The sequence below is a fragment of the Platichthys flesus genome, chromosome 12, assembly GCF_949316205.1.
Source record: "Platichthys flesus chromosome 12, fPlaFle2.1, whole genome shotgun sequence".
NCBI lineage: Eukaryota > Metazoa > Chordata > Actinopteri > Pleuronectiformes > Pleuronectidae > Platichthys > Platichthys flesus.
In genome coordinates, this window is record NC_084956.1 from 4,601,998 (window position 1) to 4,627,792 (window position 25,795).

At 41.4% G+C, this 25,795-nt stretch overlaps 1 protein-coding gene and 1 long non-coding RNA gene across 4 annotated transcripts in view; both read right to left on the reverse strand.

Moving 5' to 3' along the window:
* The window catches only part of LOC133966089 (uncharacterized), a 50,986-nt gene that overhangs the window by 19,780 nt on the left and 5,411 nt on the right, over window positions 1–25,795 (reverse strand). The window contains exon 2 of the long non-coding RNA XR_009923917.1: window positions 21,415–21,468. This is a non-coding gene — a long non-coding RNA (uncharacterized LOC133966089). The remainder of the gene's footprint in view (window positions 1–21,414; window positions 21,469–25,795) is intronic.
* LOC133966656 (uncharacterized) lies at window positions 1,470–10,066 on the reverse strand. Of its 3 annotated transcripts, none has more exons than XM_062401663.1 (6): window positions 9,790–10,066; window positions 8,240–8,310; window positions 4,321–5,348; window positions 3,947–4,102; window positions 3,060–3,152; window positions 1,470–2,796 (listed from the first exon to the last, which is right to left on the reverse strand). In XM_062401663.1, exons 3-6 carry the CDS (start codon window positions 5,323–5,325, stop codon window positions 2,479–2,481), a joined length of 1,572 nt encoding a protein of 523 aa, XP_062257647.1. In that variant the 5' UTR covers window positions 5,326–5,348; window positions 8,240–8,310; window positions 9,790–10,066; the 3' UTR covers window positions 1,470–2,478. The 3 variants fall into 3 exon arrangements, with proteins under 3 accessions (XP_062257647.1, XP_062257646.1, XP_062257648.1); XM_062401662.1 differs by lacking the exon at window positions 9,790–10,066 and adding an exon at window positions 9,318–9,348; XM_062401664.1 differs by lacking the exons at window positions 8,240–8,310; window positions 9,790–10,066 and adding an exon at window positions 5,637–5,654.

Sequence of the window (25,795 nt, forward strand, 5' to 3'; positions counted from 1 at the left end):
GTTGAAACCGAAATAAACCCTCCTCAAGCTGCGGGACGTTAGTCAGCCCTGGGGTCGGCACTCCTCGGCCAGTCACCAGAGGCCTGGGCATGTCAAAGCGAAACCAGTGATAAATCAAGAAAGCCTCATGTTATTTGCTGTGCCAAAGAGAAACGGACCTGTTGTGTCCCACGCTGCCGTCTGCCTCGTCCTCTGAGTCCCTGAGGACAAACAGCAGCAGCCGGAGACTCAGAACCCGGGACGACATGTGGGACAGAACCCGGGACGACATGTGGGACAGAACCCGGGACGACATGTGGGACAGAACCCAGGACGACATGTGGGACAGAACCCAGGACGACATGTGGGACAGAACCCGGGACGGCATGTGGGACAGAACCCAGGAAGACATGTGGGACAGAACTCAGGAAGACATGTGGGACAGAACCCAGGACGACATGTGGGACAGAACTCAGGAAGACATGTGGGACAGAACCCAGGACGACATGTGGGACAGAACCCAGGACGACATGTGGGACAGAACCCAGGAAGACATGTGGGACAGAACTCAGGAAGACATGTGGGACAGAACCCAGGACGACATGTGGGACAGAACCCAGGACGACATGTGGGACAGAACCCAGGACGACATGTGGGACAGAACCCAGGACGACATGTGGGACAGAACCCAGGACGACATGTGGGACAGAACCCAGGACGACATGTGGGACAGAACCCGGGACGACATGTGGGACAGAACTCGGGACGACATGTGGGACAGAACCCGGGACGACATGTGGGACAGAACCCGGGACGACATGTGGGACAGAACCCGGGACGACATGTGGGACAGAACCCAGGACGACACACTCAAAAAAATGGCTTTTTGGATTTACTTAACAAAGTTATGTCAAGTGGTTCCACACAACTGTGTTAAGTAACTGCTTATGTAAATTATTGTGTAATATAGACTTAATGAAATCAAATACATTATACACAAGGGAATTGAGTATATTAAATTAAACTTGATTTGTTAATTTTATGTAATATTCTTTTATTGAACCTACTTAATACTGTTATGTTCAACTAAATCAAGTTATAAAATTAAATTGAGTACATTCAATTCAACTATATCGGCTAATTTTTATGTAATATTCTTTCATTGAACCTACTTAATACTGTTATGTTCAACTAATTCAAGTTATAAAATTAAATTGAGTACATTCAATTCAACTATATCGGCTAATTTGTATGTAATATTCTTTCATTGAACCTACTTAATACTGTTATGTTCAACTAATTAAAGTTAAGAAGATATAAAGTTAATGCAGTCAAGTTAACTTTAAGTAAGGTAGTTGCATGGAACCACTTGACATAACATTCTTAATTAGATATTAAGCAACTGAACTGAATTTGGCCTACTGAAATGCCTGGCTCTGTTAAATAGAAAAAGAATGTTAAAAAAGTCATCTCACACACACACACTGTCGTCACAACAAAACTGCATTTATTTTCCAGCAAATTGCAGTTGGGAACAGCGAACTGTTATTGCAAGCTACTTGACAAATATCAATTCTCTCATAGCCTCGTCATGTTCCTTTTTCAAAAACTGACCATTATGTGTATACATGTAAAACAGCAATGGGTTACAACACATTTCTCAGGCAATCTCAGCCTACTCTGAATTTTCCTTCCCTTTAGTAATCTCTCAGGAACTATCCTGTTTAGTGTTTAACAAGCACGTACAGCAAAACCTGATGAACAAACAATATTGCTCATATAAGACACAGTTTGAGGACAATGATCTGTCAAGTGACTTGAAACTGCATTGATTTTGCAGCAATTGGCAGTTTGGTAACTATGGAAGCTCATTTCCGCCACTGTGATGAAGAAAAAAAAAGTTAGCATCTCATTATTATGGGATAGTGTCTCAATATTATGACTTAGTCCCTCATAATTATGACTTAGTCTCTCATAATTATGACTTAGTCTCTCATAATTATGAGACGCTAAGTCATTATTATAAGATACTATGCCATAATTATGAGATACTATCTCATAATAATGAGATGCTAAGTCTTAATTATGAGATACCATTTTTTTTCTCTTCATCAGTTGCGGAAATGGGCTTCCATAGGTAACCGCTACTTGACAGAGAATAATAAAACTGCAACAGTTTAAATACATAAAACCTGAATCCTCGTATATCCTCATGTTCCTCTTTCAAAACTGTCCTTTAACAACATACATGTAAAATAGAAAGGGATTACAAGAATTCTGTAATTTGTTTCAGAACATGTTTACAAAATATTTACTTACATACTTTCAAATGAGAAGCTAAAGTGTATATTACAGCTGAAGTGCATATATAACCATAACACATGAGTTTTCCTCAACCCTTTAGACATCGCTCGGATCAAGCAACTTGAGAGAGCATACGAACAGTTGAACAGTCAATAAAACCACTTCTCCCCCTGCATGGCTCAAAGAGCGCTCACCTCATTCATGAAGTTTGTTCTTCAGTACCTGGACCTTGTTTGAAAGGCGGTTGGTATCAATTCCCATCAGGACTTTTTGAAGAAACTCAAAAGTGTACTTGAGTTCAGGCGGGTAGCTCAAGTTCAGATTATAGATGACCGCTAACAGCAGAGCAGTGGCCGTGGCGGCATCTCCAATGTCCTGGAGCACAGCAACATCCTCAACTATGATCCCTACATCTTCTGGTGGATCGGAGGCATCTGCTCCCTCATGTTTGATGACATAGATCCCGATGGCAGTCCCATCCATCTGTCTCTGGGCATTGTCAAAGTTCACGTCCTTTATCACAAAACAAAATGAGACATTTTATTGAACATAGGAAGGCCTGTGTTGAACAGGTAAATCTATTCATTCTTTCTTTCTTTACTCCCACCATTAGATTGTGTATTTTGCTGCATAGTTAAAGTAAGTTATTTGCAATGCATATAATTTTGTGATCAATTTTGCCATATTATTGCCACTAGGAATCGTATCATAGCCACCACCGTTCCGCTTTAACATACCAATTCTACACTGTTAATGGGACATTTTCTTACACTTACCAGATATTCCTTTATGAGCTTCTCTGGGTCCTCATTGAAATACACAGCCAGTGATTTCAGGTTGCAAACCCTCCTTGTAGCAATGGTGTCATTCTGAAAAAGAGGTAAATGTCACTGTACAACACTTCAATGTCATGAAAGAAGAAATTAAGAATTAAGCCCCCCATACATTGGAGCATTTAGGGAGAGTTTTTTAGTTGAGGCTTAGTAAATGTAAGTGAAAAAGATATCACATTTATTAATTATATTAATTATCAAAATGAGACCACATAGAATAGGCTAAATGTGTGTAATTTGGTTAAAGAGAATAGATTTTGGCCAGTTTAAGTGTTTGTAACCGTTTATTTTTTTTAAACTTCACCAGACATAATATTGAATTTTTATAACTAGGTGTACATTTGACTCAGCACAAATAAGTAAATCCTGGTTACGACTAGACAGAAGTGCTTCGGTGCAACTAATTCCAGGATCAGACTTTGCAAATTCAGTCTGTTTGACGCAACTGCATCTTTGCCCCTTGTGGCTTGACATAATCCAAAGACAGCGATAAAACGTCTGGGATGCCCCACAACATCCCGATGTAAAGAATGGCCTGCTAGACTATCGTCTGAGAAGTCCTTTTTCTCCAATCAAAACAGTAAAAAGAAGATTAATTGATGCCAGATTTGGCACATGCACTAGTAATATTAAACATTTACAATTTTTGCCCCCAATTGTCATGAGAATGAGAGTTTTACAGTTTCCATTAACTGTGGGTACAGGATTGCATAGATTAAGGGGTGATTTTATCCTGACTCAGACATTCATCAAAAACTAATATCTTTTCAGTCGGGTCTCTAGTGTAAAATCAGCAAGACTGAAACACTGCAAAACAACTAATCACAAACCTCTTCAATGACAGCCATGATCTCCGCGATCTTGCGTCCTGCTGCACCTCCCTTCTTACGACAAACTCTGGAGAGCTTGGGAGAGTGGTGGTCAAGTTCTGACATAAACTTGGACAATAGTGCGATGGTGGTAATACGTGTGAATTCTGCGCATATCTGGAAAGAAGAGTTGGGGAGGGGAGACAGAAAACAACTTTTAGCAATTTGACAATAGAGAAATAATAAAAAGCCGCATTAAGACAATTTGTAACTTCAGTAGAGCTCCAATAATGGAAATATAAAAAAAAATTACATTCCAAATTCTGATACAATATTCTTTCAATAATAATTATTTGTGAGTTGTGTTAAGAGTTGGACACTTCATTTTGACTTACCTCACGTTCAGAAAAAAGAGCTGGCCATCTGCTCTTGAATTCTTCAACGGAGGGCATGTCGACTACAACCTCATGCCTCCTGTGGGCAAAGGTTTTGTCCATCTTCATTTTGATTATCTGATGGTTGTCCCTCTTGTTGACCTCAGATAGTAGTTCCAACCTCTCTTTCTCCATACTCTCTTTGTCTTCTCCGGCTGGATAGTCTGGTAAGTAGTTTACTTCGGCTCTCCTGGGTTTTTTAACTTGGTTTGGACTTCTATGCGTGTCGCCTCGTCTGCGTTTCAGGGAATTGATGCTCAATTCAGAGGTTATATTTCTTAGGCTAGTGCGATAATTCGCCATCTTGTACTTTAAACTGATCTTCCAACCATAGAATCCAGTGACAGAACCTTGCTCCTTTAGGCATGCATGCTTTTTAATCAAAGCTTCTGCTACATCATCGAACTCTGCACTATTAGGGTAAGCTTTGTACTTAATTATCTCAGAAGCCAATGACTCTAAAATGGAGGACTTAAGTTTTGGGCTTGGGTTCAGGAAAGTGCCATTTTTTGTATATTCCTGATTGGACTTCACCAGTTGCAGCTCTACTTCATAAGAGAACTGTGGTATAGGGAAGCTTGCTGGCCAGGCTTGAGATCTCATTGTCGAGGTTGAGGATGTTGACTCAGGAGAAGAGAGTATCTCGGTGTCCGTAGAAGAAAAGGAGCTGGATCCCACAAAGAGAGTACTACCTGCACTTGAAAGAGTCACTACACTAGGTCCTTCCTGCGCATTTTTTATCACTTTAACTGTGCCTAAGTTTTGGAGATCTGCTGTTGAGATCAGATTAAAAAATTCGCCGAAATCAGCGTCCTTGTATTGCAATCTGAAGTCCTCTGCAACTGCACATTGTCTTTGGATCTCAAGTTTAAGGTCGTCTACTGACTCTGGTATTCCAAAAGGCAGGAACAATTTTTCGGAATTGTTTTCTCCCAGGATAATCCGCAGCTTTAATGGGTCTGTCATCCTGGTCCAATCCAACTCTTACTCTATATATAAAAAAAAGTACAAAACAAATTTAGACAGAGCCTGGATAGCAAAACTATTATACAAGTCTCACAATACCTATATGTGGCAAGCATCATCTTCAACTAAACCTCAAATCAAATCTGTAGAACTGAGCTGGCCACCTGTTATTGGCTGGTCTCTGGTACCAGGTGATGTCACCACCTATAAAGTGCAACAGGTGATGACATCATCTGGCAACAGAGAGCAGCTAACAACCAATGAAAATGTTAGTCAAAGTATGTTTAACTGTTGCTTTGCCATACATTTACCTGAGGAATGTATGTATCTTTTCAAAGTCACCATGCGAAGTGCTCCAATTCTGTAGTCAAATAGAGGGTATCGATCTGCCAGTTCACTTAACTCAATCAGAGAAACATTGGTTGGAGATTGATCCAATTGGAAGGCCCGGTAGTGTTCCCTGTACCATGAGGGTATTTTTTTCACTATGAATTCTAACTTGTCTTTCAGCACACACATCTGCACAATTTCTGCAAACTCTGGCAGGCCACCAACTGATCCATGTGCTATTACCATGCCACTCCTGTAGTTTATGCCATCAGCACAGACATTCTGGGCAAGATTAACCACGGTAGCATCAGGGTACTTCTGAGTGAAGCCAATTGCTACACCCTCTTTTAGGATTTCAACAGGGACTGTTGAAACTCGTGCAACTTCCAGAGGGTGTTTTTCACATCTTGATGAATGCATATAATGGCCAATCATGAGTTGATGTTTATTTGCCAAAGATTGGGTTATGTTTTTGAAGCAGTTTGTGTGCCTTACAACTTGTTTAAAAAACGTATGTTTTGCTTCAAATCTCATTGTCCACAAGAAAACAAGTGGACCAAAATGGCGAATCATTGATGGATAATGTTCCAGAAAGTGATGTTTTGGCAGCAGTCTTCTTTCTGGGAAAAGTTCTTGGAACCTATATCGGTGCTCTGATATTTTACTCTCCAAATATGCAATGGACTCATTGGTATGGATGGGGCAAACCACCAAATCAACAATATCCTTCAAGTCTAGTATAAGTTGCCAGGCTGGTTCCACCTCTGGTATCAGATTTCCAACAATTAGTGGACACAATCTCAATAGACACCAATTCTCGTGTGCATTGCCACCGATAGTTTTTTTACTTTGAAAGGTACGTGGTAATAAATGAGGGCGATTAGTCTTGTCTCCCCATTTGTATGGAAAAGTCTGAATCATCTGATTTAGAGCATCAAAAGAGAAATACTTCTTGGCTATTAGAACTCCAAAACATTCAGCTAGCTCAACAGGCACTATGCCTTCGAAGAGATCATGAGCAACATCAGGGGGGAAGCCTGAAGTAACCTTAAAGTAAGAAAGGCTCTCAGCTAAAACACATGTATTTTTCACACCAAAACAGTGTTTTCCTTCTTCAAGTGCCCTTGCTACATATACACGATGCAGCTCTTCAGTTCTGAGTTGAAATTGACCAGTTTTAACCTCTTTTGACTGAACCTCTGAGCGTGTGGCAGTACAGAATCTACAGAAATACTCTCCAGAAAAACTTTCAACAAAACCGGCCAATCCGTGAGCTCCAAGATTATCTGCCACTACACACTGGACTGTGCCTTTGATAAATGCTCCTAGATGGTCAATGAACACCCCTTCCTGCTCTAAAGTGACAAGGTCATTCAAAAGGGGCTGAAATATTTTCTGATAGCCAAAGGTCTTTATATCATCACTTTTACATAACAATCCAAGATTAATCGAGGAGAGAGATGAATGAGAACCTGGTGGCAGGTTTCCTAGAACCCAATAAACTGAGCAAAGTTTATGCTTTTTGCGTGATGTCCCCAACGGATTGCAGATTTCAAAATCATCAATATAGAGGCACAAAGATATTCTAAGTTCTTCACCAGATTGAAAATCACTGTTTAGAAAGTGAAGACTATCTCGATAAGATCTATACTGCTCCTGCTTTACTGAATGCTGCTCTGCATGACTATCAACAACTTTATTGATTATGTCCTTCTGTCTGAGTAACTGCTGCAATGATGTCAATATGGGAACATACTGAAAAGTCCGTTTTGGTTGGGATTCGAGTATGTATTCAACCGGATCAACCACATCAAAATGTTCCCTATAATATTGTCTTCGTTTGAAAGCAGTACCTAGTGGGCCATCCTTTGCTACAGCTTTTAACAAAGGGTTAAAAGAAGATAATGAATTAGTCAGTTCTTTAATGACCAGCTGGTCTACACAGAGGTTGTGATTCTTAAAGGTATCTAGAATAACTTTTTTTGTTACAGGTACAGATGCAGAGCTTATCAAAAAATGCAATTCTGTCAGCAGTTCATCAATTGCTGTGCTTGGAACTTGGAAATAGTTTTCCAATTTTAGCAAAAGGGAGGCAAATTTCAGTTCTATGGTTTTTGGGAAATCCTGCGGTTCTGTGTCACTTTCACCATCAGCATTGGTGTTTCTATCTTCTGAGAGTCTATCATCCACTGCGCCATCGGCTGAAGTTTGAGTTTCACTTGTTTTTACAATGCCCAATTTAAAATCTTTTAAGGTATATGGATTGTGCTTCCTATTTTTATGTGACTTAAAAGTACCATAAACATTTGACTTAAAGGAGCATCCCTCAAACATACATTGCACTGTTTCGTGACTCTTCAGGTGGTTGTTAATGTGACAAAAATATTCTTGCGCTGAAGCTATGTGACTGCATGTACACAACTGACAGTTAAAGGTTACCCCATTCACAGATTTTTGCAAAGTGTGATTACCATGAGATCTGCTTAAGTGACTATGAAGAGCATTCCATGTTTTGAAAACACATGGGCAATGAGAATATGCACATGGGTACTGGTTTCTGCGGCCAAAATGGCCATGAGCTAACCTGTAATGCTTCAATAGTAGAAACCTTGTTGACACTGCTGTCCTGCACTGTTTGCACTGCCACATGAATTTCTGTGGGGGAAAGAGAAAGATAAATTAATCACTCATACAAACCAAAAGGTTTGACCATATGTATAAACTTGAAACCAAATAGTGCAATATTTCCTCAAAATCTCATATCTTGATATAGCTCATTTCATAACCAGATAATATATATCATGCTATAGCACATTTTTGTAGTAAATGTAGTGAATGAATAGTCTATATAAAAGGATCAAAAGAAAAGGCCTACTTCTTATTACAGTTAGAATTAAAGGACTAAATACCTGACCAATACAAGGGATTGACTCATATTTGCTTATTTCTCATTTTATAAAAAAAAAAAATTCAAATCTTCTATTAAACATGTTTACGCTGAAAACTCTCATGCACTGACGGTGAGAATAAAGTTGTAATCGGCAGTCTGTCTCTTTAGGGCCCTCTCTGTGTGCGCCTGTGCCTTGTCACGTTCACTCCATATTTGTGTTTGTTGCCTTCATGCACATTTCTAAAATTCCATCCTGCATCAGTGATGTGTGGGAGAACGTGTAGACGAAACATATTGCGTGATTGAGTGTGAATTTCGACCCAACGAAATAAACGATAGACGTTTTTCTATCGTCACACGACATACATCATATCCACTGATGTGCCAGTTCACAATGAAAAATAAAAATGTGTGCGTTCATTTGTTCCGTTTCATATTGGGATGATTTAGACGTCATACTTACGATCATGTGTTAACTTATTAATCCATGGTGTCGGATCATGTATCCGTGACGCGCCGTCACGTCCCGTGTTGTAATGAGCGTGCACATTAAGTGTAAATGCTGCCTCAAACTCTGAAGTGAATCACACAAACTCTAAGTCACTTCATGTACGGATCAGGTGCTTGTAGGTTAAAGGGAGAGCAGGTCAGAGAGGAGAAGGAAACAGAAACTCCAGCACGGTCCAAACCGCCCGCCTGATCCTTGTGTAGCTGCCGACAGACTCTGTATTTGCACCGGTTGTTTCTACTGTTCTTTAACGAAGTCACTTACCGGCTGCTTGAATGCGTACTGCTCTCGATGTGTCTCTCGCGCTGAGCGAGTGGGTGCAGTCCCCGGGGCTTGTGTGTGCGCATGGTGTGTGCGCATGGTGTGCGCACGTGTATGGCAAGCCGGCTTTTCCCGCTATTGGTATTACACATGACGGCCTACACAATGTCGACTTAAAAAAAATAACTCCCGTTAATCATTCGTAAACGGATTCATAAACTTCAGGGTTCACAAAAAATATGATCGTGTTCAATGCACAACACTGGTCATATCGCACAACTCTCTGAGACCCGATGAAATGAACACGCAGCTTTGTAAAACACACAGGCCTCGAGACTTCGGTTTGCAGATTTACTCATAAAATCTAATGAAATGATGATTCTAAAACACAAGATGTTATGCTGACTTTCTATGTTTAAATGTTTTAGCGGCACCATTTATAACTAAAAACAATGAAAAAAAGTAAAATACTTACATGCTTCACAACCACAGTCCATGTGCCAAAGTGAGCGAAAATGGCGTAACACCTGGTGGAAGTACGGCGTATTACGGCGTCGATAGAGGGACAATCTTCAATAAACGGAGAGTCTATCGCGTTTTATTCAAGAATGTAGTGTTGACACAATGAAAAGCTGTTGAGTAAAACTGCCATTAAGCATTATTTCGTTCAAAAACCACAACTGACTAAATTAAACTTAGCAAACCGCACTTGTTTAGTAAATCCGATGAAAGAGGATTCTTTAAACCCAACAATAGTGAGATTTCATTTTTTTGAGTGCATGTGGGACAGAACCCAGGACGGCATGTGGGACAGAACTCAGGACGACATGTGGGACAGAACTCAGGACGACATGTGGGACAGAACCCAGGACGACATGTGGGACAGAACCCAGGAAGACATGTGGGACAGAACTCAGGAAGACATGTGGGACAGAACCCAGGACGACATGTGGGACAGAACTCAGGAAGACATGTGGGACAGAACCCAGGACGACATGTGGGACAGAACCCAGGAAGACATGTGGGACAGAACTCAGGAAGACATGTGGGACAGAACCCAGGACGACATGTGGGACAGAACCCAGGACGACATGTGGGACAGAACCCAGGACGACATGTGGGACAGAACCCAGGACGACATGTGGGACAGAACCCAGGACGACATGTGGGACAGAACCCAGGACGACATGTGGGACAGAACTCAGGACGACATGTGGGACAGAACCCAGGACGACATGTGGGACAGAACCCAGGACGACATGTGGGACAGAACTCGGGACGGCATGTGGGACAGAACTCAGGACGACATGTGACAACTCCTGTGTCTATTTAGCGTGTTTGTGTATCTGGTCGTGTTGTGTGTGTTGCCAAATTGAAGAGGTTGTTTTGCTCTGAGCTTCAGGGCCACCGTAGTTTCTCAATCGTTTCTGTTTCTGTTGTCAGAAAATGAAACAAGGATGAAATAGTCACAGAAAAAACGTGGTTTCTTCAAAAAGTTATGTTACCAAACAGGCACAACTAAAAAACAGCTTTATATATTTATATTTATATAAGTGACATCACCAAACATCCAAGGTTTCAGACAAAGAGAACTAGAGAATGTCCGTCCACGTCTCTGTCGGCTCTCACATGGAGAAGTGAGGCTGCAGAGGAAGAGACACTGGGGCCCTCGTGCAACCGAAGGTAGAAGTACAGTTTGTCCACAGAGAGACAACGAGCGTGAACAATGGACAACAACAGAGCTAATGATACAATTTAAAGTTTATATTGATGAGAAACTTTCAAAGTAAAGTATCTCTGCATCCTGTCGAACTATAAACTCCACCTAAAGCATAAATAGAGCAAAAGTGTATTCATGATCATATGGTGAGAATGACAAATATCATCATATAGTGTAGTAATGTATTAAAGTTTTAACCAATTAGATAAGAAACACTATCTACATCTTAAAGATGAACGAATCTTCTGTCATTTAACGTTTTAATGTTGTTGTACTGAAATAATATTATAACAATATGAAAAGTGAGCATTAGTGTTTGTACAGTGTGTGCAGGCTGCATGCATCACCTCTCATATTAATATACACAGCACCAAACCCACACACAGACAAACTCCACTCCCACTGCAGCTTGAAAACACTTTTCTTACAAATCATAGATTTAAAATCTAGTAATTATGGTTTTGTTAGGTTAAATTGTGTCAAAGAGATTCACCGCAGAGTAGTTTCCAGCAAAATAACTTTAACCTGGTTTGTGACTTCTGATAAATGTGTGATCTCTGTTTTAATTGAAGTCTTCTAATCTTTTCTTCCTCAGAATCGGTAAACATGATAGAAAATGATGTGAAAGTCCAGCTCAGGATGAAAAGTCTGAGTTCTGCTTTAGTGACGTGGCGTCCGATCAGATAAGAAGCTGTGAGCTCGTTAAACCTGCGCTCGAACACATGACCTCTCCACCTCCACCGAGCCCATTGTTCCCTCACACGACACGGTACCATGTGACAGGGAGGGGGGGGGGGATCCATCACAAGTGTTTCTCATAAACAAACAGGTGACGAGAGGCCAGGAGGTGAGCGTGTTCCAGGAATCTGAAAACACCTCGAAAACAAAACATATTTACTCCGATTCTTTTTTATCTCGTCAACTTTCTGAAAAGCTGAACCGAGAAGAGGTTTCGTGGCTTTTAGGCGATGCTTTACTATTCAGGGAGGCGTGTTCGACAGGAGACAAGAGCATGGCTGACATTTAACGTGTGTGTGTGTGTGTGTGTGTTTCTGTGTGTGTGGGTGTTTGTGTGCCATCTGTGGTACCAAACAAAGCCCACACACTTTAAGTCTCATCACTGGAATCATCTTTCTCTCCGCGTGTCCCTCCTCAGAGATGAAGCACCGGGCGCTGGTTCCTCATCACCTGACGACAACACTTATGAACAGATTATTGTGGAGCGGATTAATTATCAATAACACACAATATTTCCATCCCAGATGAATGTGAATTATATTTTTAAAGCAGGATTCACTTGTTTATTTGGTGTTAAATAACTGAACTAATATGTTTCCTGTATGTGAGTCCACGTTTACTCATGTATCTCCACGGTCTATGTTTATTGTGCTTTTCATGTTGAGGTGAGATTCTTCCAACCGGTATCGTAGAGGAATTCCACCAACTTGGTGATGTGGTCATAAATAAATAATTCCATAAAGCTGGATTTTAAAAGGAGATCCAGTCTTAAAATACAAACAGAATCAAAAGAGGTAATTTTTTTGACATTTTACAGCAATTTTAGAAAACTTAATAGAAATAACAACACAACAGTCAAGAACATCAGTCTTTGGCTCTCAACTGACGAACAGAACTGAACAGGTGTGATTTATTTGATGTATTTACTGGTGATTGTGATAAGTTTAATGAAAACTTGTAAAAGTAGCTCACAAGCTAACACACTAGCAAACAGCACAGGAGCAGCTAACTGCAGGTTTACCAGCCAATAGAGACAAAATCTCTTAAATACACTTTAAAAACACGCAGATTACCCACTTTCCACTCAAATACATCAACACAATTGTATCAGGGTATCCTCCGCACACAACCGAGTGAACAGAGATCGACCCGCATACACACTCCTGCGTATTTCTGCATGTTTTCAGCCCCGTGCACAGTCACAGGCTGATGTTTACAGCTGTGTGCAGGATTCAAATGAGACTCTCTCTTGATGTGAACGTTCAAAGGTCGCGCTCGTGGGCTCTAAAGGCCACGCTAGCAACACGTGGGACATCAGGAGCTGCAGCGAGGCGGTTACTACACTGACTGGCAGAAAATCACTCCGCTGCTCGTGCACTGTTCACGGATGCAAAGATATGCATGTGTGTCTCTCTGCTGAAGGAAAACAGCCGGGAGCTCTTTGCATGTGCAGAAGGTTCCACCCTGAGCTCCGATTTCTCCTCTGCTCTTGGGAATTTCTTCTTCTGCACTAAGTGATAAATTACTAAAGACTAATCACTGATGAAAACCAAGTCTTCATGTGTCGTGAATAAATGTAAGAGAACCAAACACATGGTCTCCGTGTGTCTCCTGTCATGTTTAATAATAAATAATAATCTGTAGTTTTATAAGTAGCTGCTGACACAGTACTTCTGATGGTACTGTTTATAGTAATTATAGTAACTTCAATAACAATGGTAGCTGTAGCAATAGTAACATGGGTAGTAGTAGTTGTAAACGTAGTAATAGAAATGAATTGATAACAAGTAGTAGCAGTTATTTTATTACCAGACGTACAGAAGCATCAGTTTCAGTGATGGTTATTAGTAATAGATGTGGTCATGCAGCTGCAGAAGCAGAAATACCAATATCACCAGCATCAATACTTCCACTGAGCCAGATTCATACTAATACCTCAGAACATTTCACATATTTCCAACTTCTTTGAAATATGCTTCAAAAAAACAAGTCTTAACTTCTCGAAAGCTTCAGATTTCATTACAGTGGAGAGAAACAGTGATGTTAACAGACCGAAATCACAGCACAAAAAGTTAAACACACACAAACGCACACACTATCGGAACACACACACACACACACACACACACACACACACACAGCAGGTCTACACGGTCTGTCAACATCCCAGTTTGCCAGATGTGGAAAAACACCAGTGACACATTGTACGTTTGGTGTGTGTGTGTGTGTGTGTGGGTGGGTGGATGTGTGTGTCTGTGTGTGTGTGTGTGTGTGTGTGTGGGTGAGCCAGGGCGACTTTACTGTTAAGGATCTCTCATGTGCTTCGCGGTGGGAGCCTCGCCTGCTTTCCTCTTGGAGCTTCACTGTGAGACACTGAAACCTCCGCCTGTGATATGAACTGTAAATCTACTGACTTGAATTATTAATCTTGTTTGAACATCCTTTCATCTACAGATATCTGGCTCTGCTTTTCCATTATAACAACCAGTGGCACAGAGCTTAAATATGATGGTTACACAACTCTTTCTCTCCTCTCTCTCTCCTCTCTCCTCTTCCTCCCTCTCTCTTCTCTTCCTCATGGGACACCCCCAGGTGTGTTTCTAATGTTAAAGTTATTTATTCAACATCATCTCACATGGAGGCCTTACATAACCCGCTGCTCGCCAACGCATCAACATCCACACCTCACACACACACACAGACACACACACACTCACACATTTGTTTCAGTGCCAAAAAACACTCCTCAACTGTTTTTGCCCAAACTCATAAAAATTATCTAACTCTTTGTTTTTCCCCAAAAAATGTTGCCTCGTGCATTTAATGCAGGAAATATCTGAATGACTGTTGGATGCTTGTATTCAAACAATGAAAACACACAAAAGGTCAATATTCCCAGTATAGTCCATATTAATGCACAGTATCTTTTTGCTGGTGACACTGGGATTATACCTGAGATTAAGTACTGTCCTTTTGAACAAGTTGTGTAACCTGCATCTGTAACCTGGTGGATATGGGCTGAAAGCATTTAGCTGCTGCCCGGGCTCACCTTTGAATTGTGCAATGGTGGAAAACAACAGGATTTTGTCTGTGATTCTTGTGTCAGTTGCTGCGTCAACAGCAGCAAAGTGCAAAGCTACGTTTGATTATAGAACAATCGGTTTAAATTGTGTCCCTGTAGAGAAACATCCCTCAGATGCAGATTAGGAATTCATCTAAAGCTACTTTGTCTAATCTATTTTTTCCCAGTTGTGTAAAAATAAAAATACACAGTCAATTTTTTAATTAGGTATATAAACATATTACTGGTCATCAGTTTCCCTGATTAGAAAGTTTGATATGTTTAAATCAAGTAGACTTTAAGTTTTGATCTTTTTTTAATCTCAATAACAGACCATTTCCAGTCTGTTGTGTTTTTGTAGTTGTCGTAGTTCTGCTTTATTTGTCCACCTCACACTTGTGTGTTGTCTGTTTTCGCAGTGAAAGCAGCAGCTTGCTGGGCCGGGTGTTGTATCTACGGAGTGAAACACAAGTCCAGCTCCCGCGTGAAACACCCGAACGTTCACTTTGTCCAATATCCACGTTGTGCTGAGTTAGAGTGAGAGAGAAGACACAACCGCAGGTGACTCAGAAACACACAAACACACTCACAGCAGAACAAAGAGGTGAAACTTTACAAATTCAAAGTTCAAAGGAAATCTTAATTCAAACAGTCAATTTGATGTTGGAGCTCGTTTACATGTTTTGTGGGTTTTAGAGATATTTTGGATTCATATCACTGTCGGCAGATATGACTCAGATATTGAATAACAGGCTTCAGTCTGACCCTCTTCTCTCTTTAGTCTATGAAATTAAAACCTCCGACAGTTATGACATATTCATTTACATGAAAGGTGCTAAATTAATAAAGTTTGACTCTTTAGAAATTATTTAAAATTCACCTTCAAGAGTTAAAATGGGTTAGGGTTAGGGTTAGGGTAATATCCTTAAAAAGAAAAAGAAATTGTTGATAATGAAGGGTCATGAATTAAAATATTATAATACACTTATTTTCAACGACAGATTTCATGATTTAGTCATTTAAAAAGTGAAAGTATGATTTTATATTCAGAGAACAGAGAATCCTATATATAGTTTGATTTGTCCATATATTGTGGTGTACGTGTGTCTGTGTGTGTTTGTGTGTGCATGTAATCTCTCGGTTTTCATCTCTCTGTTTTGTCGATGCTTTGACATTTTGATGATCTGATATTTAATCTGTTCACATCGCACCACAAAAGGTCATCATGTCTTGTTATTACAGCTTGGTGGGAAATTAACCGTTTTTAATATCGATAGTATCTTTATTTCCGTTTGTATCGTAAACAGCAGCAGCGACAGGTCGTTGCCGTTTGGTTTGAACAGTCTGCGATTAAAATAATGTTCTACCGAGTTAGATCAGCTGTCGGGTTAAACATTATTTAAATTATAAAGAAACGGCGCCATAATAAAAACCTTAATAAATAGATTGATGTCGCAACAAATAAGTTTCAAACTTTAACCATCGAAGGAATGAAACTAAACAAATGGACAAAAAGGTAAAAAACCACGAGTCACATTATTTATTTTTAGCTGTAGACGCGTTTGGTGATTTTTATAAACGTGATAATGTGATCAGATGAAATTCAACTTGAAAACTTCATAAAGAGAAACATTCACGAGATCATTAAAGTCACTAAATCTCCACTGAACAATACTATAATGATAACTTTAATTTACTGTCGTTTCCTGGAGCTGCAGAAGTTTTAAACCAACAACACTATAGTCTGCATGAAGATATGAGGAAATGTTCTCCTGTATTTTTTATAAAATCTTTCGAAGTAGAAACTTGCATCGACATTTTTAACTTTTTTTAAAAGATGAACAGCGAAGTTTGAGTTTATGTCTCATTCCGACTCGCTGCGAAATACAGATTCATTTAATGACGCGCTTCTTACTCAATACATGTTAGTCAAAGTGAAAAGAACCTTTTGATTTAGTTATGGACGAAGATATTGTATTTTTTAATAAGCTCATGTGCAAAGATTTTTTTTTTCGTTTCGGTAAAAAACTCATTTGATCTGTTGTCGTCTTGAAATCCTGGAAATAAAAAAAAACAAAGTGATAAAACGACGCGTGACACATTAAAAAAAATAACCTCAGTGTTTATAAAAAAAGCAAATAAAGTAAATACGAATGAGTAATGTTTTATAATAGAGAGAAGAGAAATAAAAGAAGATTATTATTGAGAGTCAGGAAGAACTCAGCCTTACAATTCAGTTATTAATCACAGATTAGATCTATTATAAAAACAGAGAAATGAATGTGACATGTACCACATCAACATTTTGTCATTTTAAAGTCATATTCATGTTATTTTTTGTTGGTTATTCGGATGAGAAGTGAGTTTTCTTTTGACCGACGGCCGCTGCGCAAAACTGCGGAGATAATAAACCTCCACTAACCCGGAGCTGGAGCTCGTGATGTCAAACAGTCAAACAAAGACTGGTTCGGATTTCTGCTGATTTGATATCGAAATCTGACAGAAAATAAAGTTTAGGAAGAAAAGAAACGTATAAAAAGTCAAAGTATCTTCGACGCAGAGACATTAGAGAGATTTTAACAAAGGAAAAACACTGAGGGAGGCCCAGACTGCTTCCTGTGGGCTGGAGTCGCCCTCTAGTGGAGGGTGAGGAGAACTATATCAAACACACACACACACACACACACACACAAGCACACAAACACGGTGTCATCATGACTCTGTGGCCTGGTTTCAGTTTGTGAACAAAGAGAGCTGCTCCCATCCGCCTAGGTAAACACTCCACACATGACAAGATGACTTTTACACTGCTGTGACACACACACACACATACACACACACACACACGCACAGAGACAGACAGACACACACCTGCAGTGTATCCTGAGAAGCAGGTGAACACCCAGCAACAGAACACTGACCTCAGGCAGAGGGAGGAAGGGACAAGTTTCCACAACAAGAACTCAAACACCTGATATGATAATAAAGTTCACGATCACGAGCCAGTTGATTGCACCGAATATTACATTAACCAGCAACATGTAAAGAAATCTAATGGTGAAAAAAGTGTTATTCACTCTGAGCAATATTGAGTTTTGGTGCGTTTTAGTTCTCTTTAAATTTGAATCCTGTTCCTTGTTTCATGGATTAGTGAAAAAAACTCCACAGATACAAAGTCATGCAAAAACGTATTAAATTTCTCTACGTCTACGCTCCGATTTCGAACTTTTGAACATCATAGGCCGAGTTTCACAACATCACAGAGCTTGAGAGGAGGCTGGAGACTTTGGGGACGTCATTAGAAAATCAGAGTGAATCCTGTGATCAGGTTTCCACACTTTAAAACACAGGGGAGGAGACCTGGACTCGTCCTGAAGTTAAATACCGAGGCAGAAAATGTCTCCTGCTGTAGTCGGCTATAAAACATCAAATATACAAGAGATCACACTAATGTTAAGTTTAGAGAAGAAACCCTGAATGACTCCACAGAGGAGTCATCTCCTCACTTTATAAACTGCTGCAAGGTTAATATTCATGTTAAGTGATGTGAATACACAACAGTCATGGGATCTTCCCACGCACTAAAGTCTGTATTGTGTAACTTTGCAAATTGTGTCATCAGTGGTGAGCAAAATAAAACATGTATCATTGTCCATAAGAGTAATATCTGTATTTTAAGCTGCTATAATCTGTAGACAGGAAATATAGCATGTTTTTAAACTTCTCCTTATGACGTTTATGTATCTTGTGTTCGAGTTCCAATACAATTTATACTGTTTATAACATGTAATTAATCTGAATCTTCTTTTGCAGATTATTCTGCAGATTATAATAAATATTTATAAATTATACATCTTTGCATTTGCTCTGATGTACGGAGACGAACGAGCTCCATGTGATTGAATGAAAATATAACACAACTGGTGTTTTCAGCGTATGACAACTTTAAAACAGTAACACAAACACGTTGAATCACTGTGAACGGGATCAATGCCGCTCAGCACCACTAGAGGTCGACAGCCCCCTGGAGACTTGATTCAGAACCTAATCACTCAATCATCTGAACCTAACATGGTTGACATTTTGCACCGAGCAGTCGACAACAGGTTCAATTTACACAAGTGTGTGATAATCTGTAACATCTGTAAATCAGAGGCAGAAGCAGGGCAGGTGGTCGTTGGACGTCACGTGGTCAGAAGGTGAAGGAGAAGGAAACTGGAACCGAACAAGTTCTAAGACTCTAAGTTCAAAGTGTCAGTTAGAGAAGTTTTAACCAACCAAGGCGACCGAGCCTCCGACTCCACCGGAGGAATATGAGCTTCTGAAAACGTCTCTGTCATTCGTGACTTTTCTTAAAACATCTGAGTAATGAGCAGAGAGGAGTTTGTGGCCGACTCAGTCATTTACTGTATCAGAGCATAATACAAGATGACACACACACACACACACACACACACACACACAAACACACTCACACGGTAACTAGTGACCTACTACGGTTTCCACCTTAACAGGATATTCAGCTTTGACGTGTATTGATCTCGATCCTGACACATGACTCAAAGTGTTGGTGTCATTTAGACACACACACACACACACACACACACACACACACACACATACCCACACACACACACACTGCAGTGAAATATTCATGTGAGTCTTTAATGTTTAATTTAACAACCTAATATGAGCTCAAATGAGATTCCTGTGTTATGTCACCAAGGCCGTTGTGAACTCTAAAACCAAGTTGTGTGACGAACGACTGACTCGTGAATTTCTACAACAAAGAGTTAAAATAAAAAATGTCATGGTTTCACATACAGACAAACCAAAACCTACTTGATTCAGAGCAGTACTTACACACACACACCTATGCCAGCGTCACGCCGCCCCCCCCCCCCCCCAACCCCCCCCGGTTACGGTAAATGTGTGTTTTTGTCATGCGTGGGCCTGGATGAAGTGATGCAGATAGTTTTGGTTTCAGGTCCGGAGCCGTGCACCTCCACCACCGAGAGAGAGAGAGCAGTGCAGCGTGGGTAGGCGTGGGAGGGCTGGGGCTGAGATGACTCAGCTCTCTGTTGCCAGGTAGAGAAGCACCATCCCCCCCCCCCCACCCCCACCCCATCCCCCCCCATACGTTAGAAACACTGAGTCGAATGGAGCCGTCAGTCAAACTGTACCTGGACGATCTGAGCATGACACATTTATGAGCAGGTTTCTCTTTACCAGTGAATGTGTGTAAATAATAAATGAAGTTGTGTTGGTTTTTGTCGTCTTAGGTAGTTTTGTCATCACATTGATGTTTGCTCAGGTGTTTGGTTTCAAATTGTTAATCAATGCTACGAAAAACGCGGTGAAACGTCACCATTGGCCGCTCAGTCTGGCTCCTGATTGGTCGAGCGTGTGAATCGATGGGACCTAGCGTCCGCGGCGCCGTCCCCCGATAGCTACCGCTCCGACTCCGGCTCCAAAAGCACAAGATGGCAGCGCTTGTATCCCGGAACATTTCCGCTTCATCTATGGAGAGGGAACTCGTCGGCCATCTTTAATTGCTGCTCTATGTTTCAGATACACAATCAAGTGTTTTTAGCTCTTGCACAATCAAGAACTGACCAGAGGCTCACACATACACAAGTACATCCCGTTCATTTCCAATTTTTGCGAGAGAGGAGCCAAATAAAACACTGGCTTCCTGCGGCGAGGCCAATGTGTATGTGTCGGTGCCCCTGAGGCCGAGATGAGCCGATACAGACGTTATGAGTTGAGCGAGACGCAATAGATCTAGAGATACAAGAAGGAACAGAATGTGGAGTTGATATTTGTTTGTTTCATGTGTTGAAGCGTCTGCTCTGTAACAAATTACCTCATGTTCCGAGCGATTGATTTACCAAAATATGTCTTACAACTCTGAGACGACATTTAAAAAAAAAACCGCACAAACAGCAGGAAAGCTCTGCATCAGTCATCCCACTCACAACCTCTGTGCTTGCCTCGGTCACATTCTGATATAACACAAGCTGCTCTCAGATCTGATAGAATATGTGTGAGACTCCTTCTAAACGTCACTTACAAACTCTCCACAGATCTTCAATCACCTGGTTCCCTGTGTGGCTGAAAGGTCTCCACTTCCACTTCAGCCCCTCGGAGGCGCGGTCGCTGCGTCACGTTATCACACGGCTGCGTTCGGAGAATCTTTCGCCGAGAGCCAATTATGGAACGTTCACCGCAACCTGAGCAACAACTTCTATTTTTAACTCACGGCTGCAGAAGGCAAAGCTGTGTTCTGCGTGTTCTGCTTCTTATTCAACCGAGAGAGTTCAACGTTTCAATGTGTTTAACTCTCCACACAACAACGTGATCATTTACATCTAGTTCTTGAATTCCTGCTTTTCAGCCCTGTTCCCACCAGTTTGTGTTACCGATCATTTTGAAGCACAAATGCTCATCTGAAAAAACAACACAACAATCCTGGACCAGCCCGAACATCAAAATCTGAGAGAAGATAGTTTCCCATAGAGCTGCGTTCATTTATCAGCTTGATAAAAACCAACCAGAGGTTAAAACAGCTTTTCACTCACCAGTCTGTTTGTCAGTCCTCATCCTCCTCTTCATCAGAAGGTCTCCTCTGAAAACTAAGAAGGGCAAAGAGAGAAAAGAGGAGAGAGGGAATGTTTCAATGACTCTGAAGGAGACCAGCTTATCTTCCCACAAACATTTCTGAGAGTCATACTCAGATAACATACACACACACACGCACACACACACACAGATACCTCCGAAGGTCAGGAGCAGAGGAAAGAAGGAAAAGAAGAGGGGGAATGAGAAAGAGAGAATGAAGGGACAGAAAATAAAGAACCAGATTAGCAGAGAGGAATGAATAGAATGTAGAAAGAAAAGCAGATGACAGAGGGAGGAGAGAGCAGAGAGAGAGAGAAAATGAAGAGCACGAGCTTGGCTGAGTCATTGGTTACCACCACTTCCTTTGTGTGTGTGTGTTTCTCTGTGAGTGTTTGTGTGTGTGTGTGTGTGTGTGTGTGTGTGTGTGTGTGTGTGCAACATGAAAGCCTGAGAAGCGGACCCATGATCTGACCTTACAGCTTGTGTCATGAGAAAACGACAAAACATTCAGAAATAAACAGGGTTTCCCTTTTCCCAGAATTCCCGGGGGCACGGTAACTAAACTTCGTGATACCACTTCCTCCGCTCTCCACACTCGAACTGGACACCACTGGAAAGACGAAGCTATGGGAGCCTCACTCACTGGGCCAGTCCATCGAATTGGGAACAATTCTTACAGCTGAAGGTCTAAGGACGTTTAACTTCTCCACTGGAAACACTGGGAAACTTTAACTGCAGCTCAATCAATATTCACTATGAGGGTACAGACACACACACACACAGACACACACACACACACCCAGAGAGACACACACACACACACTCACACACTAGTTTGATGGGAATTAACTGGTATTCTGTGCAGATCTATCCGGAGGAAGTCATGGGAACTGGGAGCTGACTTCATAAATACACACATCCTCCCCTCCAGTTCCCATGCAAACACACGCACACACACACACACACACACACACACACACACACCAGATTTGACTGTTGTTCTGCATTATTACTAATGAACAGGATATGACTGTTACTGCTGACCTGCAGATGATAAAATATTTAATTTGAATAAACCGTTTTAAATTAGATTTCTTCCTCTCATGTTCTGTTACAGCAAACGTTCATTGGCCTTCAGAGCGGAGGAGACTCATTAGAGACTGATTCCAAGTCAGAGTGGAAACCCACCGTGACATCACCCCCGGTCGGTGAGCTGCCATTTTAGAGTTTGGCATTTTGTCCAGAGTCATGTTGAGTGTGAGTTACCATATTTGGATGGTGCCCACCCACCCTTTACCGGTACAAGCTGTCAATCACACACACACACACACACACACACACAAATACACATCGAGAGCTCTCACTGTGGGAGGATTGTGGGACATTGAGTTTACGGATGAGTCAAGGAGAAGCACTGCAGGCGATATCAGAATGAATCAAACAGTCGGTCTATCTTTATTGTGTGTGTGTGTGTGTGTGTGGAAATTAAACCTTCAACCCACACACAGTCGTTGCTATGGATTTAGAGGTTATAGATAACTTAATAGCACCAACTTGTCGAAAAAGATGTTCTACATGTATTTGACCTTATAAGTTTTCTGTACGCCCCTTTTTCCACTGGTCAGAAACACCCATTAACACCCACTCACATATGGCTTTTATCTGCAGTGGAAATAAAATCAAATGACTCGGCAGCAGAAAGACGTTTTAATCGGCTCCGATCGGAGGACATGGACGTGAGGCCGCCGGGGGGGAAAGCACTGATCTGGAAAGATGACGAGGGGAGAGAGAGAGCCTCAGTTCTCTGTGCACGTCCCGTCTCCTCCACCCAGGCGCCGTCCCTCCGCCCTTTTCCAGATGTGAACACGTCTGACCCGAGCAATCCCCAGCTGCTTCCAGTACAGTCAGCATGAACTGTGAAGAGTCCGGGCATTTTCAGGAGCTCACGACTGAAAACGTCTCGAACGTGTTGAAGTTGTAGATGAAATTCAGTAATGGATCTTAGAGAAGAAGTTTGAAGAGTAAAGTCGTGTGATGCTGAATCGGTGGTGTCACAGAAAACCAAAGAAAATGAGAAACTTCATATCCACTTTTTCCCCTTTTTGAGCCTGATCAGTGAACTACTTAAACTAAAGGACACAACCAACTTCAGCCCTGCCAATAAATAAGCTTCCTTTTTAAACACATAACAACTGATATCAAACAGATGTATATGTCTCATGAGGATCTAAAAAGAACAGAGCTGATCTCTCCACAGAAACACAGAGTCTTCCAAGGCGTATAGTTCCTTCTCACACCAAGTGATTATTCATGGCTGGTTGGTCGTCTGGCTGCAGGGAGCCAGTCGTCTGCCCGTGTTACTGTGGCTGGATTGATGTTGTGTCACATTATCACAACACATGGCAGCAAACACAGTTCTCCAGTCATCTGAAGAGCTGTATCTGGCCCGGAGGCGGCAGCTCGGTCCATTTTATGACTTTGATACCTTGTTAACTGTTTGACTTTCACGCTGAGCCGACAATAAACATGGAGTCCGCAGCTGTTCGTGGTTTCATATGAGCCGGGGACCGCGTATTGATTGAAGACTGGGAATAAAGACGGACGACACATCCACACATTTTGTTGGATCCAGATCAAAGGGGGGCAGATCCAGGAGGTTTTACACTTCCTTTGACATTGTGAGATTTGGGCGTTTTGAAATATTTAGTTGGTTTCTCTGGGAATAATTCAGGGATCTTGATGGAAAGTGTCAGACGTGTGTAGAGGACTGATTTCTATGAGTGTGTCGTCAGATTAGTTTATTAGACTGAGTCACTGCTGGACCCTCAGCGGAGACAAAACCATCCAACCTGAGGCATCGAGCCCGGTGGTCTCACTCAGACACATTTCCTCTCATCTCTGTCACACACACTCTCCCACTGGACCACACACACAACCCTGGCACAACACACAAAACCCCCCCAAAAAGCACAGACTCCTGGTGCAGACGCTCCCACACAGGCACAGGATAATCAGAAACACAATGGGGTCTCAGTCCACCCCCTGGAAACTAATGGTGTTTAGGCTCACAAGGAGGTGACTCATCCTCAGCTGCCTCTGAGTCACGACCTAGACTCAGGCTGGACGCTCTCAGACTGAAGGAGGAAACAAGGCTTTTACAGGGGAAGATGGTTGAGAGCTGAGAGATGAAAGACTTGGGGGGTGAGACAGGGAATCATTTTACAGGCTTGGACAGATGATAATAAACACCACTTGTTAAATATGCTTGAGGCAATGAGGAGTTTTTGTTGAGACTTGTCATGTGTGAGGGTGTAACTTGTTTGTGTTGCCAGTGACCGCTGATCCACTTTGTAGATTTGCGTTTCCTGTGTTTGGTGTTTAAGAGTTTTCACATTACACTTATAAATGATCTGTATTTGGACGTGAGAATAACGTTTCTGGATCTGCCCCCTGATCCAGATCTACACTAAAATAGAATGTTTCATTTCCTGACCCACATCCTGCCACCAAGCTCTGTGGTAATCTATTCACTTATGGAGATTAAAGCAGGTCCTCCTTGATTGACGTAAAACGTAAAAAATACATCTACAATGTAAGTAGCAGTGGAGTAAACAGTGAAATGCAATATTTCCCTCTGAAATATCCAAGAATGGAAATACTCTAGTAAAGTACATTAAAGTCACAGTTACTTTCCACAAATAAATCAATAGATAAAAAAGTATCTCAAGTAATTGTTCATGAGCAAATGTATTTAATTATAAGATGAAAAGTATTTTTGACAGTTGGAGAATGTCAGTTACTGGACATTAACTGATGTTGAACAGGAAGTGATCTGGTTACATTATAGTTATAAATAGAAGAGTTATTCTCTGCCTAGAACTAAACTATATTCAAGGCAAGTAATATCGTGACCTGTTAAAAGTCAAGATAATAAGAAGCTGAAGGTCTGAGGACGTTTAGCTTCTCCACTGGAAACACTGGGAAACTTTAACTGCAGCTCAATCAATATTCACTATGAGGGTACAGACACACACACACAGAGACACACACACACACACTCACACACTCACACACTCACACAATTATCCTAATGCACTGCCACAGCTGTCTTCACTGTGCTGATCCGCTGTGTGAACCAAACCCCGGCTGCTTCTCACTGTTCTCCTCCATTGTTGCCTGTAAGTATGTTGATCAATTCCTCCAGCTGACCCCCCCCCCCCCCCCCCCCATCAACCAATCAATACCTCACATTCCCCAGGGGGGCGGGGTTTCAGATGTGGTATTTTCCTCACTGTGGAAATGACAGAGGTTGGAGGGATCCACGGAAGCTGGTGGAGCTCG